We start from the raw sequence: 25,959 nt of genomic DNA, 5'->3' as shown, positions 1-25,959 counted from the left end.
GTTTACTTTGACACAGGGCAACCCATTTTTTTGAAGCTGTGTCTAGCACGCAAGGTAGTTCAAACACATATTCCGAACTTCGAACCAGGTTGGCTGTTCCTCTGTGGGTGCCGCCAGGATAGTAATTGGCCTCACGGCCTCGTTAAGCAAAAAACGTAGCAGTAATTCACCGCACACGGTAAGCTACGTGCTGAGAAAACGGCTTTTTTTGCTCAGCACGTAGCTCTTGTGTGCGGCGGGCTTAAGGCCTACACTTTTCAAAACGCAAGTAGGCCCAAGGACGAAAAAGAATGGTTACCCTGCGTTATCCAGGCACCTGCACATGTTTTTTTTTGGTTTTTTTTCTGTCAACATAACTGTATTTGCAACTACGCGCGCTATTGTAATTAGGTGACAGGTCAAAGGCAAAGACTCGGTATTGTTGCTTACATTGACCCAGGGCAATCGTTTTAATCTGTGTCATGCATGCAACGTACTTCACACAAATTCCGAACTTCGTACAAGGCTGATTGTTCCTCTACGGGCGCGACCAGTGTGAACACTGGCATTCGATTCAGCAGGTCGTTTACGCTCCATTCACGTACGGCAAAAAGCCTCCGGTCTGTTAGAATTCGCTCCACTTACAGGTGTATTGCATGAACTGATACAATTTGGAGTGCCACTCTTTCTCACGAAATGGATTTGCTGGACCTTCGCACCTTTCTGCTGGGCGTACTTTTGCTCCTGGTTCTCCGCTGGCTGCTCGGCCGGCCTAAGAATCTCCCTCCTGGGCCCTGGGGATTCCCACTTCTCGGCTCCATACCTGCCATCGTCTGGGGAATGTTTCGAGGCTCGGAGCCCCACCATCAGTTCCATAGGTACGCCGCCAAATACGGGCCCATATTTTGCTTCAAGATTCTCAACAAGACGGTTGTCGTCCTGAACGACTACACGTTGGTGAAAGAAGCTTTCCAGCATCCGCAGCTCAGCGACAGACCCAAAAATATCCTAACTGATGTTTTGAAAGTGGATGGTAAGCCCGTAAGGCAGATTCATCTATATTGCAAATAATGGTAATGGCGAAAAAATTCTACTGAACATCATTAAGATAAAAAAAAATGGGCACAAACCAGGCCATCCTCAATTGCTTAACATGTCACTTTGCACCATCGTCAAGACAACAATTCACTGACTAGCTTTAACATGATTTGAAGTTTTGTATGGTGGAAAACGTTATAACATTAACAGACGAAATTATTGTATTCAACTTCAGGTATTTCTTTGTGTTTCATTGCACTAAGTTGTTTTAGTCTCAAAATTGCACCTGCAGCAACGCTCAGATAAGCTCAAATGTTAGGATCATAATGACTGATACCCTTACTCTATTTTTATCCTTGAAGTATTTTCTTCAACAAAGTTGAACTTCTTTCATCTCAAAATTGCACCTGCAGCAACGCTTTAATAAGCTCAAATGTTAGGATCATAATGACTGATACCCTTACTCTATTTTTATCCTTGAAGTATTTCCTTCATTCTTCCTATTTTCTAATATAGCTGTTGTTGTATCTAACGGCGAACCTTGGGTAGAAATGCGTCGGTTCTGCCTAACTGTTCTCCGGAGCTTCGGGGTCGGCAAGACTTCATTTGAGGAGAAGATAGGCACCGAGGCCGAGGAACTCATGAAAGAAATGGCCGCCTTCGGGGGCAAGCCCTTCAACCCCAAATCGTTCATTGGCAACGCTGTGGCTAACGTCATCTGCTGCGTCATCTTCGGCAAGCGCTACGAGTACAACGACGAGGAGTTTAAGTATCTCCTTGATTTACTCACTCAAAACGCCCAGCTCTCGGGCGGGGGAGGCTTAATTGGTTTCCTTCCTGGCTTACGGTTTCTACCTCTTAGCCCCTTTCCTGCCCTGTTGGCTAATTTTACAGAAATTTTTGGCTTCATCGGGAAATTCATCGACGCCCATCGCAAAAATTTCGACGCAGACGATTTGAAGGATCTCACGGACGTGTATCTGAAGGAAATTCAACAGAATCTAGCTAGAGATAAAGATGGAATGCTGCCGGATAGGAAACATGTCAAAAATTCGAAATACCGTCACCTGAGTGAGCGTAACATCGTCGGTACTATTGTGGGTCTCTTCGGGGCTGGTTCTGAGACTACCGCCACTACTCTCCAGTGGGCATTACTGTACATGATGGTGTACCCTGACATACAGAAGCGAGTCCAGGCCGAAATCGACGACGTTGTGGGTCGCAACCGCATGCCTAGAATGGCCGATATTCCGGAGCTACACTTCACTCGAGCGGTAACCTGGGAGGTCCAACGTCTGGCCAACATCGTTCCTTTGGGCGTCCCACACTCCGCTGCTTCGGATATCTATCTCCAAGGCTACTTGATCCCCAAGGATACCTTGGTTTTGCCCAACATGTGGACCATCTTTCAAGATCCCAAACATTGGCCCGAGCCGGAGCAGTTCAAACCAGAAAGGTTTCTGAACGGAGGCGGCGAGGCTGTGAAGGCAAACGAGTTGATACCGTTCAGCACTGGTAAGTCAGCCTATATTCCATCTATTCTGCTATTTGACGAAGGAATATAGGCTCCTTGAGCTTAAAGAGGCGCTAAGCAGCATGACTACTAGGATGAGTGATGATCCAACAGGATTTGTCCAAGTGCACAGTTCATATGTTTACCCTGGTGGATCAGTGCGACTCGATTCTGCTTGACTTGAATTTAACAGGATGGTTATCGATTAAGTAGCGGCGTGAAGCAGTGAGCGTTTTTTAATCCTTCGCTACTGATTCACATGCACTTGCAATATTCAAAAACATTTCACACAGCTAATTTGCTCGAAAGAAGTGATGAATGTGAACAAATCATCAACTTCTCCTCGGACATTCTCTGTTTCATTTCTGACCTGTAGGCAGGCGCAGCTGCATCGGGGAGCACCTGGCCAAGATGGAGATCTTCCTCTTCTTCGCTTTCTTCATGCACCAGTTCACCTTCAAGAAACCCGAAGATTCTCCACCGCTGACGTTGAAGGGCAGGGGCGGCCTCACGCACGCCCCGCTGCCCTATGAGTTGTGCGCAGTCCCGCGTGGCTAATAGCATTTTTGTTGATAAATGGATGTACCGGTTCTGTTCCATTGGTGATGCACGCCTCACTTGATAAAATGTAAGCATGAGTAGGAATAAAAGAAAGAAAAACAGCTAAAGAAAAATGGAACGGGACAGATATACTTGCAGCCAGTAACAGTCTGAAATGTTTATAGCCAAACATAAACAGGGTGACCCAAAACAAATGCAACCCTAAAACATTTGCCTTAAGAAAAAGGATCAGTGGATTTTTATGGTTTGGGTATCAGATTAAAGCTGAGAGCTTTTTCGTTCAAGTATTGAAAACAATCATTGAAATAGCACTTTGGGTTGCTGAGAAAATGCCAATTATGTAAAAGTAGTCCATTTTCATCATGTAGGCTACACAAAACATTACCACAGGAAAGGATTTTCACTGCACCTATTTGTGCAAAAAAACATGGCACATATCATGACAAGAGTACAAATGGATTTGATGGTAATACCGTTTATGATCCACCTGAACAGGTATCTCATCCTTTCTAGTCTATATTTGAAACCCTTTCAGCATCATAAATAATTATGTCAAAATACTAAATAAATTGCACAATTGAACAGTTGGCTTACAGTAAAATGTTCCACTGTTTTAAAGTACTTGTCTATAGTGGTGCACCCAGGAGTTTGCTGGGGTGGCAAACATTTTTTTCTTCAAATTTTGTAGAAGTTAATTTTTTTTTTTCAAAAAATCTTGCCCAAAATTGTTGGCCTCAGAAAAAAAATGGGTTTTTTTTGGGAGGAGGGCGGAATTACACCCCTATTTTACTACTCCAAAATAGGTCACACACATATCACCGTGGTCAAATTGCGTGATTAAAAAATAAAAATACCACAAAAAGAAATGTACAACCTCTTTGGGCCTCAAGCCCCCGAGGGCTCCCCCCCCCCCCCCTTGGGTGCGCAACTGCTTGTGTACAGGAAGAAAAATGACTTCTTTTACATTTTTGGCTTTTTTTTTTTGGCAAACCCAAAGTGCTATTTTCATGATCTTGTCTTTTTACGAAAGAGAAAAGTGCTCAGCTTTAATCTGATACCCATTTGTTTTTTTTAGAATGCAAAATGTTTTAGAGTTGCATGTTTGGGGGGTCACCGTGTAGAAGTAACATTCTTTGATTTCCTGTTTTATAGACTGTTAGGATGTTCGTTTGGTCAGCTTTTCTTTAATTTCATCAACTTTGCTCAATTGTAAGTAGATGTAGGCATTATGTTTTTTGGAGACAAAACAGCCCACGTTGAGGTTTATCTTCAGAGTAAGACACTTCTAAAAGGAACTTATTTTTTAATCCTATTTTGTAGATAATACTTTCAAACCATTCAAATGACCTAAAGTCTATTACTTTAAATTACAAAAAAGTTAATGGACAGCTTTGTTTTTCATTGAGACTTGTACATAGATTCAATGGTTAATTATCGCGTTATGCAAATAACATTTATTTCATTTTAATTAAGATCTGCTAAGCGAGGTTTGTTTCTTTCATTATAATGTTAAAGCTCGAGATGGATTTCTTACATTTAAAAAAAGCCGGTATAAATATGAAATCTTTCTTACGACCTTGACATTATGTACAAACGAGTCTTGATACTATTTTAATCAAATTGATTTTTTTTCAATCACTTAGATTCTTGTTTAATTTTTAATTCGAGGGGCAGATGTTATATTTAGTTCGGTTTTTTTTTTGCATTTAGAATGTACGAAAAAAAGTAGCAGTTAAAAAAAACGCTTCAAAAAGTTACAAAATGTAATTGTGGCTCATTGTACCTTTACAAACCGTTCAACAAAGCTACCAGTTGGACAAATAAATAGCTCGTAGAAATCCCTAATTGTGAATTACCTCCCAGGCTATGAAATGTTTATTTTTTTTCCTTCACTTTAACCTCCGCCCATTACCTTAAACGTGGGATCGTGCAAGAGTGAGTACGGTACCCAGCCCAACAAAATTTAGTAGCGTGTGCTCTGGGACAAGAATTTGCAAGAATTAAGAGTTAAAAATAACAAATATCGTCATTCAGAACTTGGACAGAGGTGAATCAGTTGTTGAATTTCTTAGATGGTGGATCTTGCTAGAAACGAGCGACAACTTTGCCCCAGTTTTTTTTTACAGAGCTAGTGCATTTGCTATTTAAGAAATTGTCTCTGGTGTAAATATTTGTATTCACTTTATCTATTATAAACTCTTATTGTGTACCACGGAAAATCAACATTGTTATCAATGAATTGAAGTCAGTGATTGACACAACTTGTTTAGGTAGGTGCAGGCACTGTAAATAACATATAGACATGATTCAAGTTTTAGTCTGTGTTTGTATGTGGAAGGTCAAGCTCAACGGTCCAACATACAGGCTTACTTACGGGTGAACATGTTGTCCAACTTTTCGACCATCGCTAAAAATATAGACAATTCTTTCCTTTTTCTTAATAACCTATGACAAAAAGGCATATACATATAACTTTTTAATTTATGACAGCGCAAAATGCATTCGATTTGCACTCGAGTTCCACTGAAGTGATTATTCCTCAAAGTTACTCAATCTAGCACTGCGATTTAAGTTCTAATCCAAATCGTCCGGTTTCTAGTTTAACTGTTTGGAAATTAGACATCAAACAATCTTAACTCTCTAAATTCCAAAGAGTAAAAATTAGGGACTAGACGTATTGGATTGAAAATTACTCTCATTTTAGATTGAAAAGGTGTAAAAAAAGAACCACTTTAGTCGAAGTCGAGTAAAAACTCGATAGTTTTGATTGAAGGAATTTTACTCTAAAACGTCTAGTCCCTAGTTTCCGACTGTGAGAGTGAATCTTCACTCGAATGGAGTGAATTTTCACTCTTAGGAATTAAGTGAGTACTAGTCTTCTTTTCCCTAACGAATGAGCTTTTTCCCTTTAGGCCCCCCAAAAAAAGTTTCCGGTTTCTGGTATGGAGCTTGCCCAAAAAGTGTTTTTTTTTACCTGTTTTTTTTTTGCTTCAAATGTCGACGGATGACTGCAAAATGGTGCCCGACTAAACTTAGTGCAAATATATGGGGGTCCAGAGAGGCCACATAAAGCTTATTCTCGATCATAACCCCATCTAAAAACACGTTAAAATTTTGCAGCAGCAGGATTCCAGTCAAACCAGTGAGTTTGATGGTTTTGAGACATCATCTTTCATTGAAAAAAAAACTTTTTCATTTTGCCGACGTGCATGGCTACGGCGACGCGCGCGCATACCAGAAACCGGAACCTTATTTTTGTTGCCCTTAATCCGCCACATTTCAGGTTTTAAAGCCCGCCGCACACGAGAGCTACGTGCTTAGCAAATAGTCTCTTGAGGCCTTCTGCTCAGCACGTATAGCTCACCATGTGCGGTCAATTTTTGCTGCATTTTCTGCCTCGCGAGACCGGGAGGCTAATGTCTCCCATGTTTGATTTCTTTCGCCTCGCGAAAATCTCCCCGTGTGTGCGGAAGGCAAGTTCCGTGCAGTCTATGTTATATACCCTGGCCCTGGCAAAGCCGATCGTGGTCTATATGTAAAGAGATTCGGCAATTAATTATGCAACTAGACTGCGTAGGACCTTGAGAAACTGACCAATCAGCAGGCGCTTTCTATACGCGAGTAATTCGAGCTCCCCGCGAGTGTAAACATAACGCCCACGATGAGTAGCATTTTTTTTTGTATAGGCTGTTGTATTACAAAACATGGCATCGAAATTGACCAATCCCAATCTTAGTCCTGATTTCGGAATGAAATGATGTCACGCATGCTTAGATATAATCAGACATTAGACAGGAGACTGGGCTCCGTGGATAACGGGTGGTAAATTCAGACTAAGTTCCTTGCTAAGTTAAACATTAGAAACACACTCTTGGAAAAAATGGTCCGGTTAACATATTCTTCATGATGGGACTTGCGGTTTTGCCGAAGTCAATGGAACGTAATCGGCTGACTGATAAGGTTTAAACACAAAACCACGAGCCAATGAGGTTTTGTATAGAAAGCTGGCCGAACCACTTTTTGTGAGAGTGTGCCGGTAATGAAAAGATTAACTAGCCAATGAAATCACGTAACATGTACACACAATTTTAAGATATTTTTTTTGCAAATAATTATAAAGCGTGCGGGCGTTGTCTTCATTTTGAGTGCATTCGATTACTTCCCCAGCTTACTCGCACCTGGCTCCTCGCGTGATGACCGACATGCGCTGTGGTGCTAACTAAGCGAACGGCTTCGGGTACGGTTTCGCGCAAGAAAAGTTGAACTTTGACATGACACGGACTGCATCCGAATCAACTGTCTAGAGCTATGTCCACGCCCATTGAAAGTACGCGGGGACGCGCTGACAATAGACGTAGCCGTAGCTGTAGAAGCCCGTTTCGGACACGGCCTGAGGCGCGCCCGCTGGACGTCACGTTGGCAGTCATGTTTATTGCATGGCCTTATGGGATACTTACCCAAGTAACCGGCTCGGCGAGTCGGTTACTTGGGCCAGGCTCGAGTAAGCGCGAGAAGTCACGTGAGAGGTAAATCGAACGCTGTTGCGCTTGCACGAGTAAACGCGGGGGAAGTAATCGAACGCACTCTTTTCGGGTTATAAATCAACGGACTAATAAACAAGAGCAATGCGCTTTCATTTGTTAGTTAATCATTTAAAACTCAGCACGTATGGCTCAAGCCCCCCGCTTACGGCAGCTACGTGCTGAGCAAAAAGGCATTCGAGGCCATTTGCTCAGCACGTAGCTCAGGTTCGCCGCACACGGTGATATTTTCGCCCCTCGAAGTGAAAGAATTCAAACAGGCAAGAACGGCCTCGCGAGGCAGAAAACTCAGCAATAATTCATCGCACACGGTGAGCAACGTGCTGAGTAAACGGCCTCGAGGGACTGTTTGCTCACCACGTAGCACCTGCATGCGTCGGGCTCCGGGCCTACACTGTTCAAAACGCAAGTAAGCCCAAGGACGCAAAAGAATGGTTACCCTGCATTACGACAGTGAGAAATCAGTCAATGGCACACTTGCTGTGATCCAGGTACCTGCACTGGTTTGTTTATCCATCCCCCTCAACACAACTGGGCCCAATTTCATAGCACTGCTTAACAGTAAGCAGAAAAGTTGTGCTTACTATAGCAGAAAATCATGCTGCTGCTTAAGCACTATTTCATGCCGTGAACGTGCTAACGGTTGCGCGCGCATGGAGATTCTATTGTTACGTCACTGATTTAAGCAAAGTTTTCTTCTGGGGTTAAGTGTGTTTTTGCTGTGCTTACTGCTTAACGGTCCCTATGAAATAGATGGAGGCTCGTTAAGCACAAAGTCCGCTGTTAAGCAGCGCTATGAAATTGGGCCCTGTACTTGCAAGTATACGCGCTATTACAATTAAGGTGAAAGGTCAAATATGTTATCAACACAAGGCAAAGGGCAATACAAAAGCAAAGACTCGGTATTGTTGGCTACAGTTTTTTTTAAGCTGCGTCATGCATGCACTGAAGTGTACCCACAAGGCCACGTCATTCCGAACTTCGTACAAGGCTGGTTGGTCGGTTGTTCATGTGACGCGACTAGCGTGAACACACTGACACTCGATCGAGCAGGACCTTCACGCTTTTTTCACGTTCGGGGAAAAAGCTCCAGTTGAAATTCTCTCCACGTACAGGTGTTTTACATTAACTGGTACTATTTGGAGGGCCACTCTTCCCCACGTAATGGATTTCCTGGATATTCGCACCTTTCTGCTGGGCGTTCTTTTGCTCCTGGTCTTCCGCTGGTTGCTTGGCCGGCCTAAGAATCTCCCTCCTGGGCCCTGGGGATTCCCACTTCTCGGCTCCATACCCGCCATCGTCTGGGGAATGTTTCGAGGCTCGGAGCCCCACCATCAGCTCCATAGGTACGCTGCCAAATACGGGCCCATATTTCGCTTCAAGTTTCTCAACAAGACGGTTGTCGTCCTGAACGACTACGCGTTGGTGAAAGAAGCGTTCCAGCATCCGCAGCTCAGTGACAGACCCAAAAATATTTTCACTGAATTTTTAGGATTGGAAGGTAAGCCATTACAATGCAGATTCATCTACTTTGCAGAAAATGGCAACATCCGTACAAATGTGCCACTATGCATTCAGGTCGAAAACGGCATACACTGACCGCTCTCCATGCATTTGCAAAATGTCCATTTACATCGATGTAAAGTAAACAATATTTTTTATTCATTGAGTTTGAACAAGAATGGGAGCTTTGTATGGTGAAAAGAAATTTGATTATAGGTTTTCCCAGTTATTTTACACTTCCATTACACAAATGAAATTCCATTGGCCGCTTTTGACATCGAAAATGGGAATTGAACTACAAAATTAAAACATTGTTCTAGGGAATTTGTGTGATGTAAACATTAAAATAACTGGAAAAACCTACACTCTAAAAGACGAGATTCATTCCGCAGAACAAAACGTAAACTCCTTTATTGATAATTGCACTAAATTTAATTGAAACGTCAACGCATCTTTGAACAGATGTCTCGTTTTGTGCTTGTTAGTAACAAAGTAGAACGTCTTTCATCTCAAGGCATTCACGCATCAAGTAACGCTCAGACAAGCCCAGATATTACGATTGATACCCTTACCCAATTTCATCATTAAGATATCATTTTGCACTATTTTCTAAAAGGGGTTGGTGCATCTAACGGTGAAGCTTGGGCGGAAATGCGTCGATTCTGCCTAACTGTGCTCCGGAGCTTTGGAGTCGGCAAGTCTTCATTCGAGGAGCAGATAGGCACCGAGGCCGAGGAACTAATCAAAGAAATGGCCGCCCTTGGGGGCAAGCCCTTCAACCCTAAGCCGTTCCTCGGCAACGCTGTGGCTAACGTCATCTGCTGCGTCATCTTCGGCAAGCGATACAAGTACACCGATGAGGAGTTTAAGTATCTCCTTGACTTGCTCAGCCGCAACGCCAAACTTGCAGGTGGGGGAGGCGCTGTCATGGTCAATCCTAGTTTAAGGCATCTGCCCTTTATCCCCTTTGCTGAGCTGTTGGCAAATTTCAACGAAATTACTTGCTTTATCGGGAATATCGTCGACGCCCATCGCAAAACTTTCAACGCTGACGATTTGAAGGATTTCACCGACGTGTATCTGATGGAAATTCAACAGAATCTAGCTAGAGATAAAGATAGAATGCTACCGGATGGGAAACATCCCAAAGCGTCAAAGTACGGTCACCTGAGTGAGCGTAACATCGTCGGTACTATTATGGGTCTCTTTGCAGCTGGTTCTGAGACTACTGCCACCACTATCCAGTGGGCATTACTGTACATGATGGTGTACCCTGACATACAGAAGCGAGTCCAGGCCGAAATCGACGACGTTGTGGGTCGCAACCGCATGCCCAGAATGGCTGATATTCCGGAGCTGAACTTCACTCGAGCGGTAATCTGGGAGGTCCAACGTCTGGCCAACATCGTTCCTTTGGGCGTCCCACACGCCGCTGCTTCAGATATCTATCTCCGAGGCTACTTGATCCTCAAGGATACCTTTGTTTTGCCCAACATGTGGACCATCTTTCAAGATCCCAAGCATTGGCCCGAGCCGGAGCTGTTCAAACCAGAAAGGTTTCTGAACGAAGGCGGCGAGGCTGTGAAGGCAGACGAGTTGATACCGTTCAGCACTGGTAAGTCAGCCTTTAGTCACTCTACTCAGCTATTTGACACAGAAATAAAGGCTCTTTGAGCGCAAACGGGCGCTAGGCAGCATAACAAGTAGGATGAGTGATATTCACTCAAACGGGATTCTGCTTGACGAGAACGCATCAGGATGGTTATCAATAAAGCAGTGTAGGGTGAAGCAGTGAGCGGTTTTTTAAAACTTCACTTCTGATTCGCGTGCACTTGCAATATTCGAAAACCTTTCATACAGCTGATTTGCTCGAAAAAAAAGTGATGAATGTGAACAAATCATCTATTTCTCTTCGGACATTCTCTGTTTCATTTCTGACCTGTAGGCAGGCGCAGCTGCATCGGGGAGCACCTGGCCAAGATGGAGATCTTCCTCTTCTTCGCTTTCTTCATGCACCAGTTCACCTTCAAGACACCCGAAGATTCTCCACCGCTGACGTTGAAGGGCAAGGGCGGCCTCACGCACTCCCCGCAGCCCTTTGAGTTGTGCGCAGTCCCGCGTGGCTAATAGGATTTGTGTTGATAAGTGGATGTACCGGGTCCGTTCCATTGGTGATGCACGCCTCACTTGAACAAAATTGAGCATAAGCAGGAATAAACGACAGAAAATCAGCTGGAAAATGGAACGGGACCGGTACGCTTGCACCCAGTAGGACTTAATAACCTTACGTATGCAAGTAAAATTCTTAGATTTCCGGTTTATAGACTGTTAAGATGTTCATTTGGTCAGCGTTTCTTTAATTTCTTTAACTGTACTAAATTGATACAATTAAAGCATTATGTTTACAAGCACACCCTTACTCCCCACGTAAATGTTGCCCCATCAAGTTTTGTATCTCGTTGAATCAATACAATGATTTTCAGATTTTCAAAGTAAAACTTTATGATCTGCTGTAGACGAAGCAAAATCGATGTCGTATATCAGTCATGATGTTGCTAAGGCAAAGTGTCTGGTGTTCTGGGCAAAGCTAACCTGATTACGTACGTAGACGCTATAATAAAGTAGTTAAATCCATGCACCCCAAAAAAAACATGGCCTTTTGAACGTTGTGTCTCTCAGAAAATATGCTCAGTACGATTGAAATGTTACATTTTAAGGGAAGACGACATTGTTATATTTAATGTCAATGAAAAAATTCTCGGTCATCGATCCCGAAACGTCAATTCTGGTTACTGGTAAAGCTGACCTTCAAGTCTGGAAGAAATCGTTTGAAAACTTCCCCCAAATACAATTTCTAGGAATCTCTTCAAGTTGTTAATTCACGAGAAGTTCAACACTTATATCATCTAAGAATATTCCGAATTTCAGCTTAATCTGTTGTTGCAAATGCTAGTTTTCCAACTAGAACTATATCCATGGAAAATTTCGACGAGGATTATATAATTTATATAATCCAATGCTGAAGATAATACTTTCAATTCATTCAAATGACTTAAAGTCTGCTACTGTAAATCTCAAACAAAATTTAATTGACAGCTGTTTTTCCATCGGGGCTGGTACATACATTCACTCGCTAATTATTGTTTTATGCAACTTACATTTATTACATGTCAATTAAGATCTGGTTTGTTCAGTTTGTTTCCTCATAATAATAAAAAAAAATCAGCTCAAAATGATTTCTTTCATTTGACAGAATGGCATAGCTTCAAAATTCTTTTTAAAGATTAAACCGGAAAAATCATGAAATCGACAGCTTAAAATTATCAGGAATCAGGCTGGAGTAGTGGTATTTTCCTCGCCTTCCACCGCTGTGATCCGAGTTCGAATCCCGCCTGGGCCAATATGTGGATTGGGTTTTCAGTCCCAACCTGATTCCGTGGTTTCCCCCAAAATATTTTTTGGGCTTTTCCTCCCACCTCTTAAACTGTAAATTCTTCTCATTGTCTACTCTCTACAGGTTCCTTTAGGCTTGTGAGCTACAGTGCCCTTGGTTTCGTAACAAGAAAAAGAAATGAATAAAAATTATACACAAATGAGTATTTGATAAAATTTTATTTGAATTGCTTTTCAATGGCCAGTTAATTGGGTTTTTGGGGTTTTTTCGGGGGGGGGCGGCGGGCTCGAGTGGTAGACTCCATCTTCTGTCTTGTTTCATGACCAATCATCTTGCCAGAATTAATTTCAATGCGTCTTTTAATTTTTGAGATAGCTTGTCCAGCTGGACTATGGTTTCTGTGCAAAAGTGAGGCAAATGTTCTGTTTTGTGGCGACTGCAGCCTGTCGCAAACGTTTTATCTGTGTTGACTCAAGACACTGTTGAGGGAGAGAAAAACAGTATTTTGTCTCTTCTGTCTTTTTGTCTATTTTTTTATAACCAAACATCTGGCCAAGATTTATTTCAGTACATCACCTAATTTATGAGATAGCTTGTCAAGCTAGACTTTGGTTTCTGTGTAAAAGTGAGGCAAATGTTCTGTTTGGCCTACGACTGCTTCCTATTGCACACTTAATATGTGTGGACACAAGACGCTGGTGAGGGAGAAAAAACAATATTTTGTCTTAATCTTTCGTCTTGTTTGTTTACATTTAATATCACATCATATGGCTAGAATTTTATTTCGATACGTCATTTAATTTTTGAGATATCTTGTCAAGCTAAACAAGATATTGTTTCTGTGCAAAAGTAAGGCAAATGTTCTGTTTTCTGCCGACTGAGGCCTATCGCCCGGTTTGTATCTGTGTTGACACAAGACACTGTTAAGGGAGAGAAAAACAATATTTTGTCTTAATCTTCTGTATTTTTTTTCTATTTTTAATAACCATTCAGCTGGCCAGAATTGAATTCAATATGTTACTTAATTTTTGAGATACTTTGTCTACCATCACAATGGTTTCTGTGCAAAAGTGAGCCGAATGTTCTGTTTTCTGCCGACTGCAGCCTATCGCCCGGTTTTTATCCGTGTTGACACAAGACACTGTTCAGGGAGAGAAAAAAAAGATTTTGTCTAAATCTTTTCTCCGCGTTGACACAAGACACTGTTGAGGGAGTGAAAAACAATATTTCGTCTAAATCTTCTGTCTAGTTTGTCTATTATTCATGATAAATCACCTGGCCACCGTTCGATTAGATGTATTGCTAAATTTTTGAGAAAGTTTGTCGACGTGACTATCGTTTCCGTGCAAAAAGTGAGGAAAATGGTCTGTTTGGACTGGGACTGCATTCTCTCGCCAACTTTTTCTCCGCTTTGAAACATGACACTGTTGAGGGAGAGAAAAACAATATTTTGTCTAAATCTTCTGTATAGTTTGTCCATTTTTATGATAAATCACCTGTCGACCGTTTGATTAAATGCAATGCTTACTTTTGAGATAGTTTGTCGACGTGACTATCGTCTCCGTGCAAAAAGTGTGGAAAAAGGTCTGTTTGAACTGGGACTGCATACTCTCGCCAAGTTTTTCTCCTCTTTGAAACATGACACTGTTGAGGAAGAGAAAAACAATATTTCGTCTAAATCTTCTGTCTAGGTCGTCTATTTTTCATGATAAATCACTTGGCCACCGTTCAATTTGATGCATTGCTTAATTTTTGAGATAGTTTGTCGACGTGACTATCGTCTCCGTGCAAAAAGTGTGAAAAATGGTCTGTTTGAACTGGGACTGCATACTCTCGCCAAGTTTTTCTCCGCTTTGAAACATGACACTGATGAGGGAGAGAAAAACAATATTTTGTCTAAATCTTCTGTCTAATTTGTATGTTTTTAATGATTAATCACCTGGCCACCGTTCAAATAAATTCATTGCTAAATTTTGAAATAGTTTGTCGACCTGACAATCGTTTCCGTGCAAAAAGTGTGGAAAATGGTGTGTTTTGACTGGGACTGCATACTCTCGCCAAGTTTTTCTCCAGTTGAGTGAGAGAAAAACAATATTTGGACTAAATCTTCTGTCTAGTTTGTCTATTTTTCATGATAATTCACCTGGCCACCGTTCGATTAAATGCATTGCTTAATTTTTAAAATAGTTTGTCGACGTGACTATCGTTTCTATGCAAAAAGTGTGGAAAATGGTCTGTTTGGACTGGGACTGCATACTCTCGCACAGTTTTTCTCCGCTTCGAAACATGACACTGTTGAGGGAGAGAAAAACAATATTTTGTCTAAATCTTCTGTCTACTTTGTTTTTTTTTTCATGCCCAACATGTGGACCATCTTTCGAGATCCCAAGCATTGGCCTGAGCCAAAGCTGTTTCTCTAATGTTATCAGCTGTATAAATTATAAGTATATAGCCTTTTTTTTCAATATACCTAGCTATTCGATAAGAAGGTCTGCATGCACGCACTAAAGGGGTTGCTATGCAGCATAACAACGAGGATGAGTGATTAGCACTCAAACGGGATTCAGTGCGACTCAATTCTGCTTTACGAAAACGCATTAGGATGGTTAATCAATAAAGCAGCGGCAAAAACCAGTGAACTTTTTTTTTTCTTTTTTAATAACTACGTGGGTTTGATTCGTGTGCACTCTCAAGTAATATTTGAAATCATTGCACACAACTGAATTGCGCTAAATAAGTGATGAAGGTGAACAAATCATCAATTTGGACATACTCTGTTTCATTTCTGACCAGGAAAGAAAAAAGGCACGAGACTGGTATTCTTGCAGCCACTAACGGTCTAAAATTTGTATAGCCGAACATAAATAAGTACAATTCTTAGATTTCTATTCAGTTGTTCTATGGTAAGCTTTTCTCTAATTTTATCAGCTGTACTAAATTATAAATATATAGCACAGCTACTTTGTCTGCAGATTGAAGAAGCTCCTGCTAGAATAAAAAAAATCAACAGCGATTAAATCTATACTTTTTACCACGAAAAGTTGTATTATTTATGAAACTTGATAAAGGAAAGGCAAAGACCGCGTGGCCTAATGGATAAGGCGTCCGACTTCGGATCGGAAGATTGAGGGTTCGAGTCCCTTCGCGGTCGTCCGTGGATTTTTTTTTTTGGTTCCGTTTCTGTAATATCGAAAAAAAAGAGCCGCGTCTTGTTGTTCATCATATCATTTTCGTCGTTCTCTCTTATTTGTCGCAGAACAACCATACCTACCGTCGCTACGCGACAGACGTGTATCTTTTTATACACGGTCCTGTGAAGGATTTCCACGAAATCACAAAAATGTTACCCAAGTTATGCCTACCCAAGTAATGCTTACCTACTTCTAATCTTATATCAAAAAAAGAGTACAGAACCTTTAAATCAGTCGTTACGTTTCGGTCCCATGGTGTAATGGTTAGCACTCGAGACTCTGAATCTCGGGATCCGAGTTCAAATATCGGTGGGACCTCGCCATTTTGTACCATTATGATTTATATTTTTTGAATTTCGGTTATGTGGTTAATACGAACGGACGATAACAGTCTTGAATGAACTTCGATAGTACCAACCTTGAATATCATGAAAACAATCTGAACTTTGAAGAATATACTGGCTGTCGCTCTGCCGTGGTCTGTTTCATGAGAAGCAAGCCGTTCATCGAGCCACATAAGGTTCATTATTTTATAAGATGTGAATTTAAACCATGGCTATTTCAGCACAGTGTTGTCTTCAGCACGGGAAAACTATCAGTACTTGCTTAATGAGGCTGCTTTTGTGTGACATCTCAAAAAAAATTCAAAGACAATCTAGGCCTGTAAAGAATAGGAGGGTCAAGGCAAGGTCAACAAAGAGTTGTTCATTTATGAAACTCAGCAAGTGAACGGAGGCCGCGTGGCCTAATGGATAAGGCGTCCGACTTCGGATCGGAAGATTGAGGGTTCGAGTCCCTTCGCGGTCGTCAGTGGAAACGAAAATTTTTTGTTCAGATTCTGCAATATCAAACAAGAATCCCATGTTGTTGGTAATTGTTTTATTTGTCGTTGAAAAATTTTGCCTACCTAGGCTGCATTGCTGATTTTACCATTTTAGTTTTACAGACCTGGAAAGTCTGTCCAGGAAATTACTAAAATTCAAATCTACACAGCAAGTAATGCTTACCTATTTGGCTGTTTCTAGTCTTGTCTAGTCTTTGGACAAAATCACAACAATGATAAGTTTGCCAACAAAAGTAGGTATATCGCCCTCTAGCCGTGAGTCTTGATGTCAACGGTTGATTCGTTCAATAAATATGGAACCCCCCCCCAAAAAAAAAAACCTTGTGAATAACCAAATATGTCAAAATATTTTTTTATAAACTGTGGAAATTAAACCATGGCTATTTCAGCGCAAAGCTGCCCTCAGCACCGGAAAACTATCGGCACGTGCTTAACACCAGCTGTTTACTGCACAGTTTAATATAGCACAGGGTGTTGAAAATTGAAAGGATAAAAACGGTTCCTAAATAATTTTTGTGTGGCCTCTCAGGTGGTACTAAAGACAGTCTAGACATGTATAGAATAGAAAGTTCTAACGGAGGCCGCGTGGCCTAATGGATAAGGCGTCCGACTTCGGATCGGAAGATTGGGGGTTCGAGTCCCTTCGCGGTCGTCAGTAGAAAGTTCTTTTTTTTTCCATATCTGCAATAACAAATAAGAGCCTACTTGTTGTCGTTCACTGTTTTATATTTAATCTACTCGACATTTAGTTGTAAGACAACCTGACCCACCTTACAAGAAATTAACAGTTACCTGTGTCACCAACAATTGCGCAGCAGCATGTTGTGAGTATACCGAGCAGAGAAGTTGATGTGTTTAATAGGAACGGACGGCAACAGTCTTGAATGAACGACAGTACCAACCCTCGATTACCATGAAAACAATCCGAACTTTGAAGAGCATCGGCCGTGGCTCTGCCTTTAGTCTGTTTTATTAGAAGTAAACCGTTAATCAGCCACATATCCGGATCATAATTTTATTAATGTGACTTTAAACCTTGGTTATTTCAGTATAGTTTATCTTCAGCACCGGAAAACTATCAGCTCAGAACCGACACTAAAATATAATCACGCGGTGGAACCACGTGGAGAATTTTATCACCACATGTGTTTCTAGGTCAATTACCCCCGCATGCCTGGACATGCACAAGATATAGGTCATTTACATGGTCCAGGATTGTTTACAACCTGTCTGAGCTCTGGTCGGCACGAGGAGTTGACATAAAGAGATCGGCGGCACAAAGGGTTGGCCACTAAGATCTCCCATTACTGCGCAAAGGCATTAGGCGCCATCTTGGCTGCTGTCTTTCAACATTCCCTACTCTCGAGTGGCTAGGATCTGGCCAAGGGGAGTCTACAGGCTTGTGGTGTATAGTAGGGGTGAGGATTACATAGAAGCTTGGCCTTATGGGCCCTTTGGAAAAAAATTATGACCATATTTGGAAAATGTGGAGAATTGTATCACCACGTGGCTTCTCCGACGGTTTTAAAAGACAGCCTAAAGGCCTGTATAAAAATGGATGGCTCAAAGCAAGGTCGACAAGATCGACTTCGGATCGGAAGATTGAGGCTCGACTCCTCTCGCGGTTGTCAGTAGATTTTTTTCCGTATTAGCAATATCAGACAAGAGCCCCTTGATGTCGCTTATTGGTTCTTATTTCTTTCGATCCAGATGTCTTCATTCGAACCACGTGTGTTCAAATTTAAAATACTAGTGAGGACACCTTTCCTATATAAAAACAACAGAAGTTATCCTTGAACAAAAACTTTAACAATAAGTCCTTGTTCGTGTACTTTTACAATCATTTGTCGGCATAATAACAGGCTTTTTTTTATAAATATCGACATGTCACAGCCATCCATACATTTAAGCATGAAAAGAAAGAAAAAACTTTAACAAAGACAAGCCATTTTGTCGGATAGTTTTCACGTCAAGGGAGATGATAAGCCCGGGTGACTCTTTTTTATCTTTTATTCTTTTCACGAAACAATTAATTGTTTCAGATGACCAAATAGGTAAAATCGAGTTATTCATTAGAACTTTATTTAAAGAAATCATTTCTTTTTAAACATTTGTTTATTGCTATCTACCTTTGCCATATGCCTAGCTATACAATGCACGTATTATTTAAAGTTACACGGTGAGACCTAATTTTTTTTTTTTTATATTTTTAACAAAAACAATTAGCGTTGTTGCATCTTAAAACTGTTACGTGTTGTCCTACGGGTGAAACAGCAATTAGTAATTATCACGTGCATTGCAAGTTTGCAGACTTGTTTTATGAGTGGGAAATCCTATATATTTTTTGTTTTAGTACGTTCGCTTATTAATTATTAACGAATCAGCAATAAACAGTTTCAGACAATAATTCTAAGTAAATACTCTTGAATTTGCGAAATCCTTCCTTTTTTAAAGAATATTTTAAGAAATATTTAAATCTTTGCAAATACTTACTAGCTTTGTTCTGGCATTCTAAAAAGTGCATCTGGACTGATACTAAAAAGCTGTGTCTGCCCCTGTACATTTAGTGCCTGGTGCGCCCTCTAGTTGGGAAGTGGTGCACAACGTGCCCCTTCCCTGTCCCGGAAATACAAGAAAAGCCCTGGTCTTGGTAGGGTTAACACAGTAATGCCTGCAATTGCCATTTTCTCAGCAAAAAGAAGTATTTGTTTCGTTCGAGACTTTTCTACTAATGGACAATATAGGCCTACTATTTGAAAACCAGCCCCTCTTTTGCAGAGCTACCACAAAGGGTGTTTTAGGTTCACGTTGTTAGGGGGGGGGGGGGCTAAGGGGATGCGCATTCATTGGCAAACTAAATTTGAGATAAAATCATGCCTCCCTAGACTGTATTTCTTATTTCTATGTTTTAGGTTTGTTGAATTGGCGGCAGAGAGTGCGAGTGATTTAAAATTACAACCTATGCAATTGTCTAAGCAGTCTGCTAGGTGTTGATCGAAACCAACGCAGGGCACATGGGAGTGTCATGATGTTTTTCTGGAGGGTGAGGGGAGCAAATCTCTGGTCGTGGAAAAATCGAAAGGGGAAGGGGTGCTAGACATCACTCGACGCTTTGTTCAAGACCACGATGCCTAGGCATTATTGACATATCGCCATTTGTGAGTTAGACAACCCCATGTAATGTCTGTACACTAAATTTTGTTTGTCTCAGATTTTTCGCGTTCCACGTCCATTTGTATGGAGTACCCATAGATATGGGAGTACCAAAGTGAAAACATCACGCGCACAAAATTTGTGTAAAAGACAACAGCGCGTGATTCAGCCCGAGAAGCAACACGCGCATGTACTCCATTCGTTTGCACTTATTTTTTGGTTCTAAAATGACGTCACACTCCCTATCATGTAATTGGACTGTAATTTCACAAACTGCGTTTGCGCGATTCTAACGCGATTCTACCGCGACAGGTCAATTGTATGGGCTCCGTGCGCCGACAAAGAGGGCGCCCTTTTACCTAGCAACGACGTCCCAAGGGCGGGACATTTCGCTGGTTGACGCGCACCGTTCCTTGTGTGTGACACACGTACACCAGGGGATTTGTACTATTTACACGCAGTGGCCGCACTTATCGCGGCAAATGAATTGCAGTCAGGCAAGATGGCGTCAGTCGGTCACCCCTAACTATACTCTCTTTGCCGGTGTGGGGGTACTTGTGAACAGAGCAGATACACCCATATTACAGGTTCCTTTCAGCCAGTATCGAGTATTAAATTAAATATACATTAATAAAACATTGACTTTGCACGTCGTCTTTTTTTGGGGGGGGGGCGTTTCCCCCCCCCCCTTGCCACCCCCATCTCGCGACGCCCATAGTAGGTCACCTTCTGTCATATTTTTACGGGCTTGGGTATTTGGTGCTGCATTTCAGGCCATCTAATTTGAACACAATCTGGCCGGACGGAGGCGTCACTTGCTCGAAGTGTAGCGCCGCCACCGGCAGCCGGCCCAAGTCGTTAAGCCGTCCTTCATCGGAATCCCAGGTGTCGGGCACGCCCCCACAGTTGCATCTTGATCCCAGATCGCTCCCAGCGCAATCTGTAAACAATACAATGAGATTGATCTAAGTAATGGGAGTGATAACTTATCGCTATCAACGCGAGTGGATCCGGGGGGAGGCAACGGGGGCCCCGTTGGCAGTCATTGCGTACGTACCACAAGACTCAACAAAATCAATTCATTTGTACCCTATCCCCTTATTTTTTTTTTTTTCATATTAAGTTTGGGGCTGAAAATGTTTGAATGTACTTTTCAGGGACAAAAAATACTGTTTCGCCCCTCCCCCCAAAAAGACCAGACGTATTAGAGTTAATTGTGAGTGAATTGGTCGATCTGTAAGATTAGACCTTTTGGTATAGTGGACAGATATAGGGCAAATATTTCGGGATTGTTTACCTGGATGATAAAAGCATGGCATTTGGCATGCAGTCAGAGCACCTCTAACGAAAGATATTTAGCTATAGAGCAATCGCAGATTTTGTCCTTTGAAATAATATAGGTAGAACAACAAGCAGTTTTCATTTTTCAAAATGGCTGCCCTTGCTTGTTATTCAAACAATACTTTTTCAAAGGACAACTATGCGTTGTCCCGATAGCTATATACATGTATCTTTCGTGAAACCGTGCATGCTATGAAAGTTCTTTTCCCTTCCAGACTTGAACATCAAAAGGGTAGGGAATATACATCATTTGCTTTTGCTGTAATTTTCAGAAATGGATGGAGTTGGGGGGTTGGAAATATATAGCAAATATAGTTACACTGACCTTTTTTAGGTTTTGAGTTCGAAAATGCTGTAAAAACCAAGAAAAACAATCAGTTTCCTGTAGTCTGGTTCTTTGATTCCATATAAGAAGAAACAAAGCAGTTTACATACATTGGGGAATTGTAAGGTCAGGGAACCAGTCTAGCTGGCTTGTACCCGTTCATAGATGTGTAATCGATTGCAAACAAGTGCGATGGTCAATTTGGGCCAGATTTTGAAGAAAAAAAAAACAGTTTTTTTCCAACGCTGGTCGGCCGACCAGCGTTGGAAATTGATACAAAAATGCCACTTTTCTTGAAAATGACAGTATACCAGGTGCCATGATTTTACAGGATGCTTTACACTGTCATTCACTAACAGTCCAGCAAGGTATTTCAAAATGATTTGGCAGTTTTATTTTGTGATATTTGCAAATGTTGTATTTTCCCTTTAAGCTGTGTAATCTGAACTTAGGCCAAGAGCAAGTCAATGAAAACAAGTGCTGGACAACAAATTCGCTCGTATCCCCCGCCCTACAAACAGGGCGCTGGTAAGGACCGATGAGCTTCACAGAATCTTGTGAAGGAAGTACATATTGACCTTCGCATCAGGCGCGGTTCTAGAACCAATATTTGGGGGGGGGGGGGGCTAGCAGGGTGGATCCAGAATTTGTTCAGGGAGGCGTGCTGAAATGTAGACGGGTAATTTTCTCCAGACACTTAGGCCTCCGAAAATCACTAGGTGGGGGGGGGGCACACTATATTAACTACAAATGCATTTTTTTCAATGGGGAGCGCCAATAAAATCCTTAAATCATTCACACTATATTAACTACAAATGCACCCTTGTCAGGACTATTTCTTTAGGGGGAGTCCTTTCGCATGTACATCACAATCCTTCTTTTTGCTAAAGCAAAATCTTTTTACGGAATTTATTTTTTTTGGGGGGGGGGGCTAGACAAAATTTGGGGGGATAAAGCCCCCCCCTAGCCCCCCCCCCCCCCCCCCCCCCCCCCCTAGAACCGCGCCTGCTTCGCATGCAGCTAGCACGCGCTACGCATGGTGGGCACGGGAAGCTAGTTTGTGTGACGCGTTCTACGTCACAGGTCACGCAAAATCTGTCCAATGAGAGCTCAAATGACGTCAGTCCTTACCAGCGTCCTGTTTGCAGGGTGGGGTACGAGCGAAGACAATAAAGTGGGGATGACGGCTGGACAGTGAAACTTACTTCCAGCTGGGGGGCATGGGCATCCACTGTTCCCCGTAGGGGCACCGCCCCAGTTGGTCATCTGTTCACCTTGGTTGGGCACCCACCACGCTAACTGGGTATCACCGTCCCACAACTTGGCGTTCTTACACTCGGCCGTCAAGTATTGCCAGCAAGCCAATGAATGTTCGATCAGAGCTTCGATCTAAAGGAAGATAACGTCAATCGCTATGAAAATCCAACAAAAGAAATACGGTGCAGTATCAATGTACTCCCGTTGTTAGTGCACTGCATTTCTTTTGTTAGATGTTCATAGTGAAAGTGATTGTTACAATAGTGCGGCAGATGGAGGAAATATTGCAAAAACTTCCAATAAGATCAAATAAAACTCTGGGGGGAAAAAATAATGAAAACATGTTTTGATGATCTACAATCTCTTCTAACTATTGTAATTCTCTGCTTTTTATGTACGGATCTGCGCGTTGTGGGGCCTTTTAGGGAGCTTCAAAATGGCAGCCGCGCTTGTGCGTGGTAGGTACAACAGATAGATTATTATAGCTGTAAACAAGACATTTTTGACGTCGTTTTTTACTATTGGACAGTATTACAAAATCATGCAGTTTGCTGCCACCAAGAGTACAAACTTGTACAGCTCACCTGTTTCTGATTGGCGAAGTAGCTTATAGTAACTTCGAAAGGATCTGACGTCACATTTAGTGACTGGCCTGATGTAGTGTGATCCACCGTTGTCCATCCATAGCCAATCCCTAAAAAGACAAGCACGAGCACAATATACCATTATCAAGTTGCAGCCATCTTGATTTTTCTCATTTAAATCAGGGCATCCAAAGCTAGGCTGACAGGGTAAATGGTCCGGTTTCTTTTTGGTTTCTTTTTGCACAAACAATATTATCATTCAATACTGTTATTGGACACAGGGAACTTGACTGAAATGGTGGCAGCCTGATAAATCGACCTTTAATAACAACGTCTGAAAAACAGCCAACCCTTTTTGTAGTTTTTTGGTGCAAGTCACTTGTTAGGCAATATCACAGACTGCAGCTAAAATGTGTGTGCATGGGACTATATCAATCTAACTCAAAGGCGAACGAATTTTATGATGCCAAAAAGTGGTAGTCGCAGTGATGAACTTGCTTCCCCCAATTTTTATAAAATATACCTAGGCATGATGGATTTTCTTCATAAGCTTGCTCAGTTCCCAGTGAATTTTGTGACCCATATACAACAGATAAGTTGAACTTTTCTGTTTAGAGGACATGGCATGAAGCCACCGAAATTCTGCCTTAAGATTACATTTTCATTGTAAAGGCCTAAATAAATCATACACTGACGACTGTTTCTTACCTGTCATGCTTGAGCACAATACACGGAACGGCTCTTCCCCGCTCAATGCCCCATCAGGATCAATCATGTAATAGCCGTCGATTGTGAAGCCAGCATGTTTGAGCGCAGAGCAACTTTCTCGTATAGGATCTAGGCACAAACAGATCAAATGCATCGAGCGGTAATGAATGTTGAAATACCAATGTCTTTATGATCCTTTAGGAAGATTGTAAACTATGTGTTTGTTTTACCTGTTGGGATTACTGTAGTAACTGTCTCTGTGGTCGGTTCCGTTGTAGTCGGTTCGGTTGTAGTCGGTTCCGTTGTAGTTGGTTCCGTTGTAGTTGGTTCCTTTGTGGTCGGTTCCGCTGTAGTCGGTTCCACTGTGGTTGGTTTCCTTGTGGTCGGTTCCGTTGTTGTCAATTTGGTTGTGGTTGTGGTCGGTTCAGTTGTGGTCGGTTCCCATGTAGTCGGTTCCGTTGTGGTTGGTTCCCTTGTGGTCGGTTCCGTTGTTGTCGATTCCATTGTGGTCGGTTCCGTTGTGGTCGGTTCCGTTGTGGTCGGTTCCGTTGAAGTCGGTTCCGTTGAAGTCGGTTCCGATGTAGTTGAGTCCATTGTAGTTGGTTCCGTTGCACTCAGTTGAGTTGTGGTCGCTTCCGTTGTACTCAACTCCGATGTAGTTGGTTCCGTTGTAATTGGTTCCGTTGTAGTCAGTTCGGTTGTGGTCGGATTCGTTGAAATCGGTTCTGTTGAAGTCGATCCCGTTGTTGTGGGTTCTGTTGTAGTTGGTTCCGTTGAAGCTGGTTCAGTTATAGTAGGTTTCGTGGAAGTCGGTGCCGCTGTAGTCGGTTCCGTTGTACTTGGTTCCATTGTAGTTGATTCGGTTTCAATTGTTGATATGTCCGCTGTCGGCAGCCCAATGGTGGTTATTTGATCTGTTGGATTCTCAATCTGTTGATTCTTCAACAAAGAGTAAGACGGGCAATCAGTTTTAGCGTTCACTTTCCTTGTTTAAATTTAGTACCTTTTTCTGTTCAGGAAATCAGGTTTGACGGGTTTGGGTTATATACTGGGAATCATGTTTCGTTCATATTCGTTTTAATTTTTGGTAGTAAACTATAAGGTTGAAATTACACATGTGTATTTAGATTAATTAATCAAGTTAGTGTATTATTTAATTAATCGAGCTTAAACAGTATCTCACCATAATTTCGTAGTACTTGAAGCGGGCATCTGCCTCCAACTTGTCCGGGTGGTTACGGCTCGTGTTCCGGTTCAGCTCGCAGAGGCGCAGGTCCTTCGCGTAGTTGAACGAAACGCAGCGGGAATGCTTGGCACAGAGAGTCGAGCATCGTACGGCCGAACTAACGGCCAATTTCTCGCTGAAAGCGCTCCCTGCCAGTCGGGTGTTCACCTGCATCGTAAAAAGGTGGTGTACACCTTTTACGTCGCACGAAATGTAGCGGATACTCGCGAAAAAGTACAAGAGTCCTGTTAATAATATTGGGATCCGAGCCATATTTGCATGCACAAGCGATAGCAGCGATAACTGTCACATTGTTTTTGAAATGTCTTAGATCATAAATCACAGCTTGTTTGCAATGGTACTAGGCCTATATAGCGCCTGTGTGAAATAAAATTATGTTAAGCATCACTGCGAACATTGTTTTTTCGCCCACCATGTTTTTCTTTCTGGGAAAACACCTCAACAAATTTGGTTGGTCTTAACAAATAACTGATAGAAATTTCGGAAAGTAAAGGAAATTATGATTTAAATTTTGCCCAGTAACAGTAATACACTTGCTTGCCAATTTTCTCTTTAATTAATGCAGTTCCAAATGTAGTCGTGCAGTGTACTTTTGTATGTTGGTCTCTTAATTTGTTTTTTTATTAGAACTATTGTAAACCCACATCGCATGGCAAATAATATTTGAGTTATGTTGCAGGTATTTGTCATTGAATATCGGCACAAGACAAATTAATAAACATCGTTTTAAACTGGAAGATGCAAGACAACATGTTTAATATTCTAAATGGCCAATTTACAA

General features: G+C 41.9%; 3 protein-coding genes and 4 non-coding genes across 7 annotated transcripts; 6 read left to right on the top strand and 1 right to left on the bottom strand.

Annotated features, from left to right (window-relative positions):
- The first annotated feature begins 486 nt into the window (after positions 1-486).
- Positions 487-4,009, top strand: LOC119727003 (cytochrome P450 2J6-like). Its single transcript, XM_038198876.1, has 3 exons — positions 487-1,012; positions 1,534-2,532; positions 2,907-4,009. The coding sequence occupies exons 1-3, from the start codon at positions 676-678 to the stop codon at positions 3,086-3,088; spliced, it is 1,518 nt and encodes a 505-aa protein (XP_038054804.1). The 5' UTR covers positions 487-675; the 3' UTR covers positions 3,089-4,009.
- Positions 4,010-8,655: 4,646 nt separating this feature from the next.
- On the top strand, positions 8,656-12,456 carry LOC119726988 (cytochrome P450 2J6-like). Its single transcript, XM_038198852.1, has 3 exons — positions 8,656-9,133; positions 9,752-10,750; positions 11,081-12,456. The coding sequence occupies exons 1-3, from the start codon at positions 8,797-8,799 to the stop codon at positions 11,260-11,262; spliced, it is 1,518 nt and encodes a 505-aa protein (XP_038054780.1). The 5' UTR covers positions 8,656-8,796; the 3' UTR covers positions 11,263-12,456.
- A 3,151-nt stretch (positions 12,457-15,607) lies between these two features.
- On the top strand, positions 15,608-15,680 carry Trnar-ucg. Its single transcript has one exon. It is a non-coding gene; the product is annotated as a tRNA-Arg (tRNA).
- A 286-nt stretch (positions 15,681-15,966) lies between these two features.
- Trnaq-cug lies at positions 15,967-16,038 on the top strand. The gene has a single exon. It is a non-coding gene; the product is annotated as a tRNA-Gln (tRNA).
- A 416-nt stretch (positions 16,039-16,454) lies between these two features.
- On the top strand, positions 16,455-16,527 carry Trnar-ucg. The gene has a single exon. It is a non-coding gene; the product is annotated as a tRNA-Arg (tRNA).
- Positions 16,528-17,143: 616 nt separating this feature from the next.
- On the top strand, positions 17,144-17,216 carry Trnar-ucg. The gene has a single exon. It is a non-coding gene; the product is annotated as a tRNA-Arg (tRNA).
- Positions 17,217-20,457: 3,241 nt separating this feature from the next.
- On the bottom strand, positions 20,458-25,430 carry LOC119732392 (cell wall protein DAN4-like). The gene is made up of 6 exons (XM_038205882.1): positions 25,111-25,430; positions 24,163-24,665; positions 23,933-24,061; positions 23,225-23,334; positions 22,589-22,772; positions 20,458-20,657 (listed from the first exon to the last, which is right to left on the bottom strand). Exons 1-6 carry the CDS (start codon positions 25,428-25,430, stop codon positions 20,458-20,460), a joined length of 1,446 nt encoding a protein of 481 aa, XP_038061810.1.
- Positions 25,431-25,959: the final 529 nt, after the last annotated feature.

The sequence above is a fragment of the Patiria miniata genome, unplaced genomic scaffold (assembly GCF_015706575.1).
Source record: "Patiria miniata isolate m_02_andy unplaced genomic scaffold, ASM1570657v1 HiC_scaffold_1, whole genome shotgun sequence".
NCBI classification, from domain to species: domain Eukaryota; kingdom Metazoa; phylum Echinodermata; class Asteroidea; order Valvatida; family Asterinidae; genus Patiria; species Patiria miniata.
Note: the sequence above shows the minus strand (reverse complement) of the source record. Positions and strands in the feature narration are given on the sequence as shown.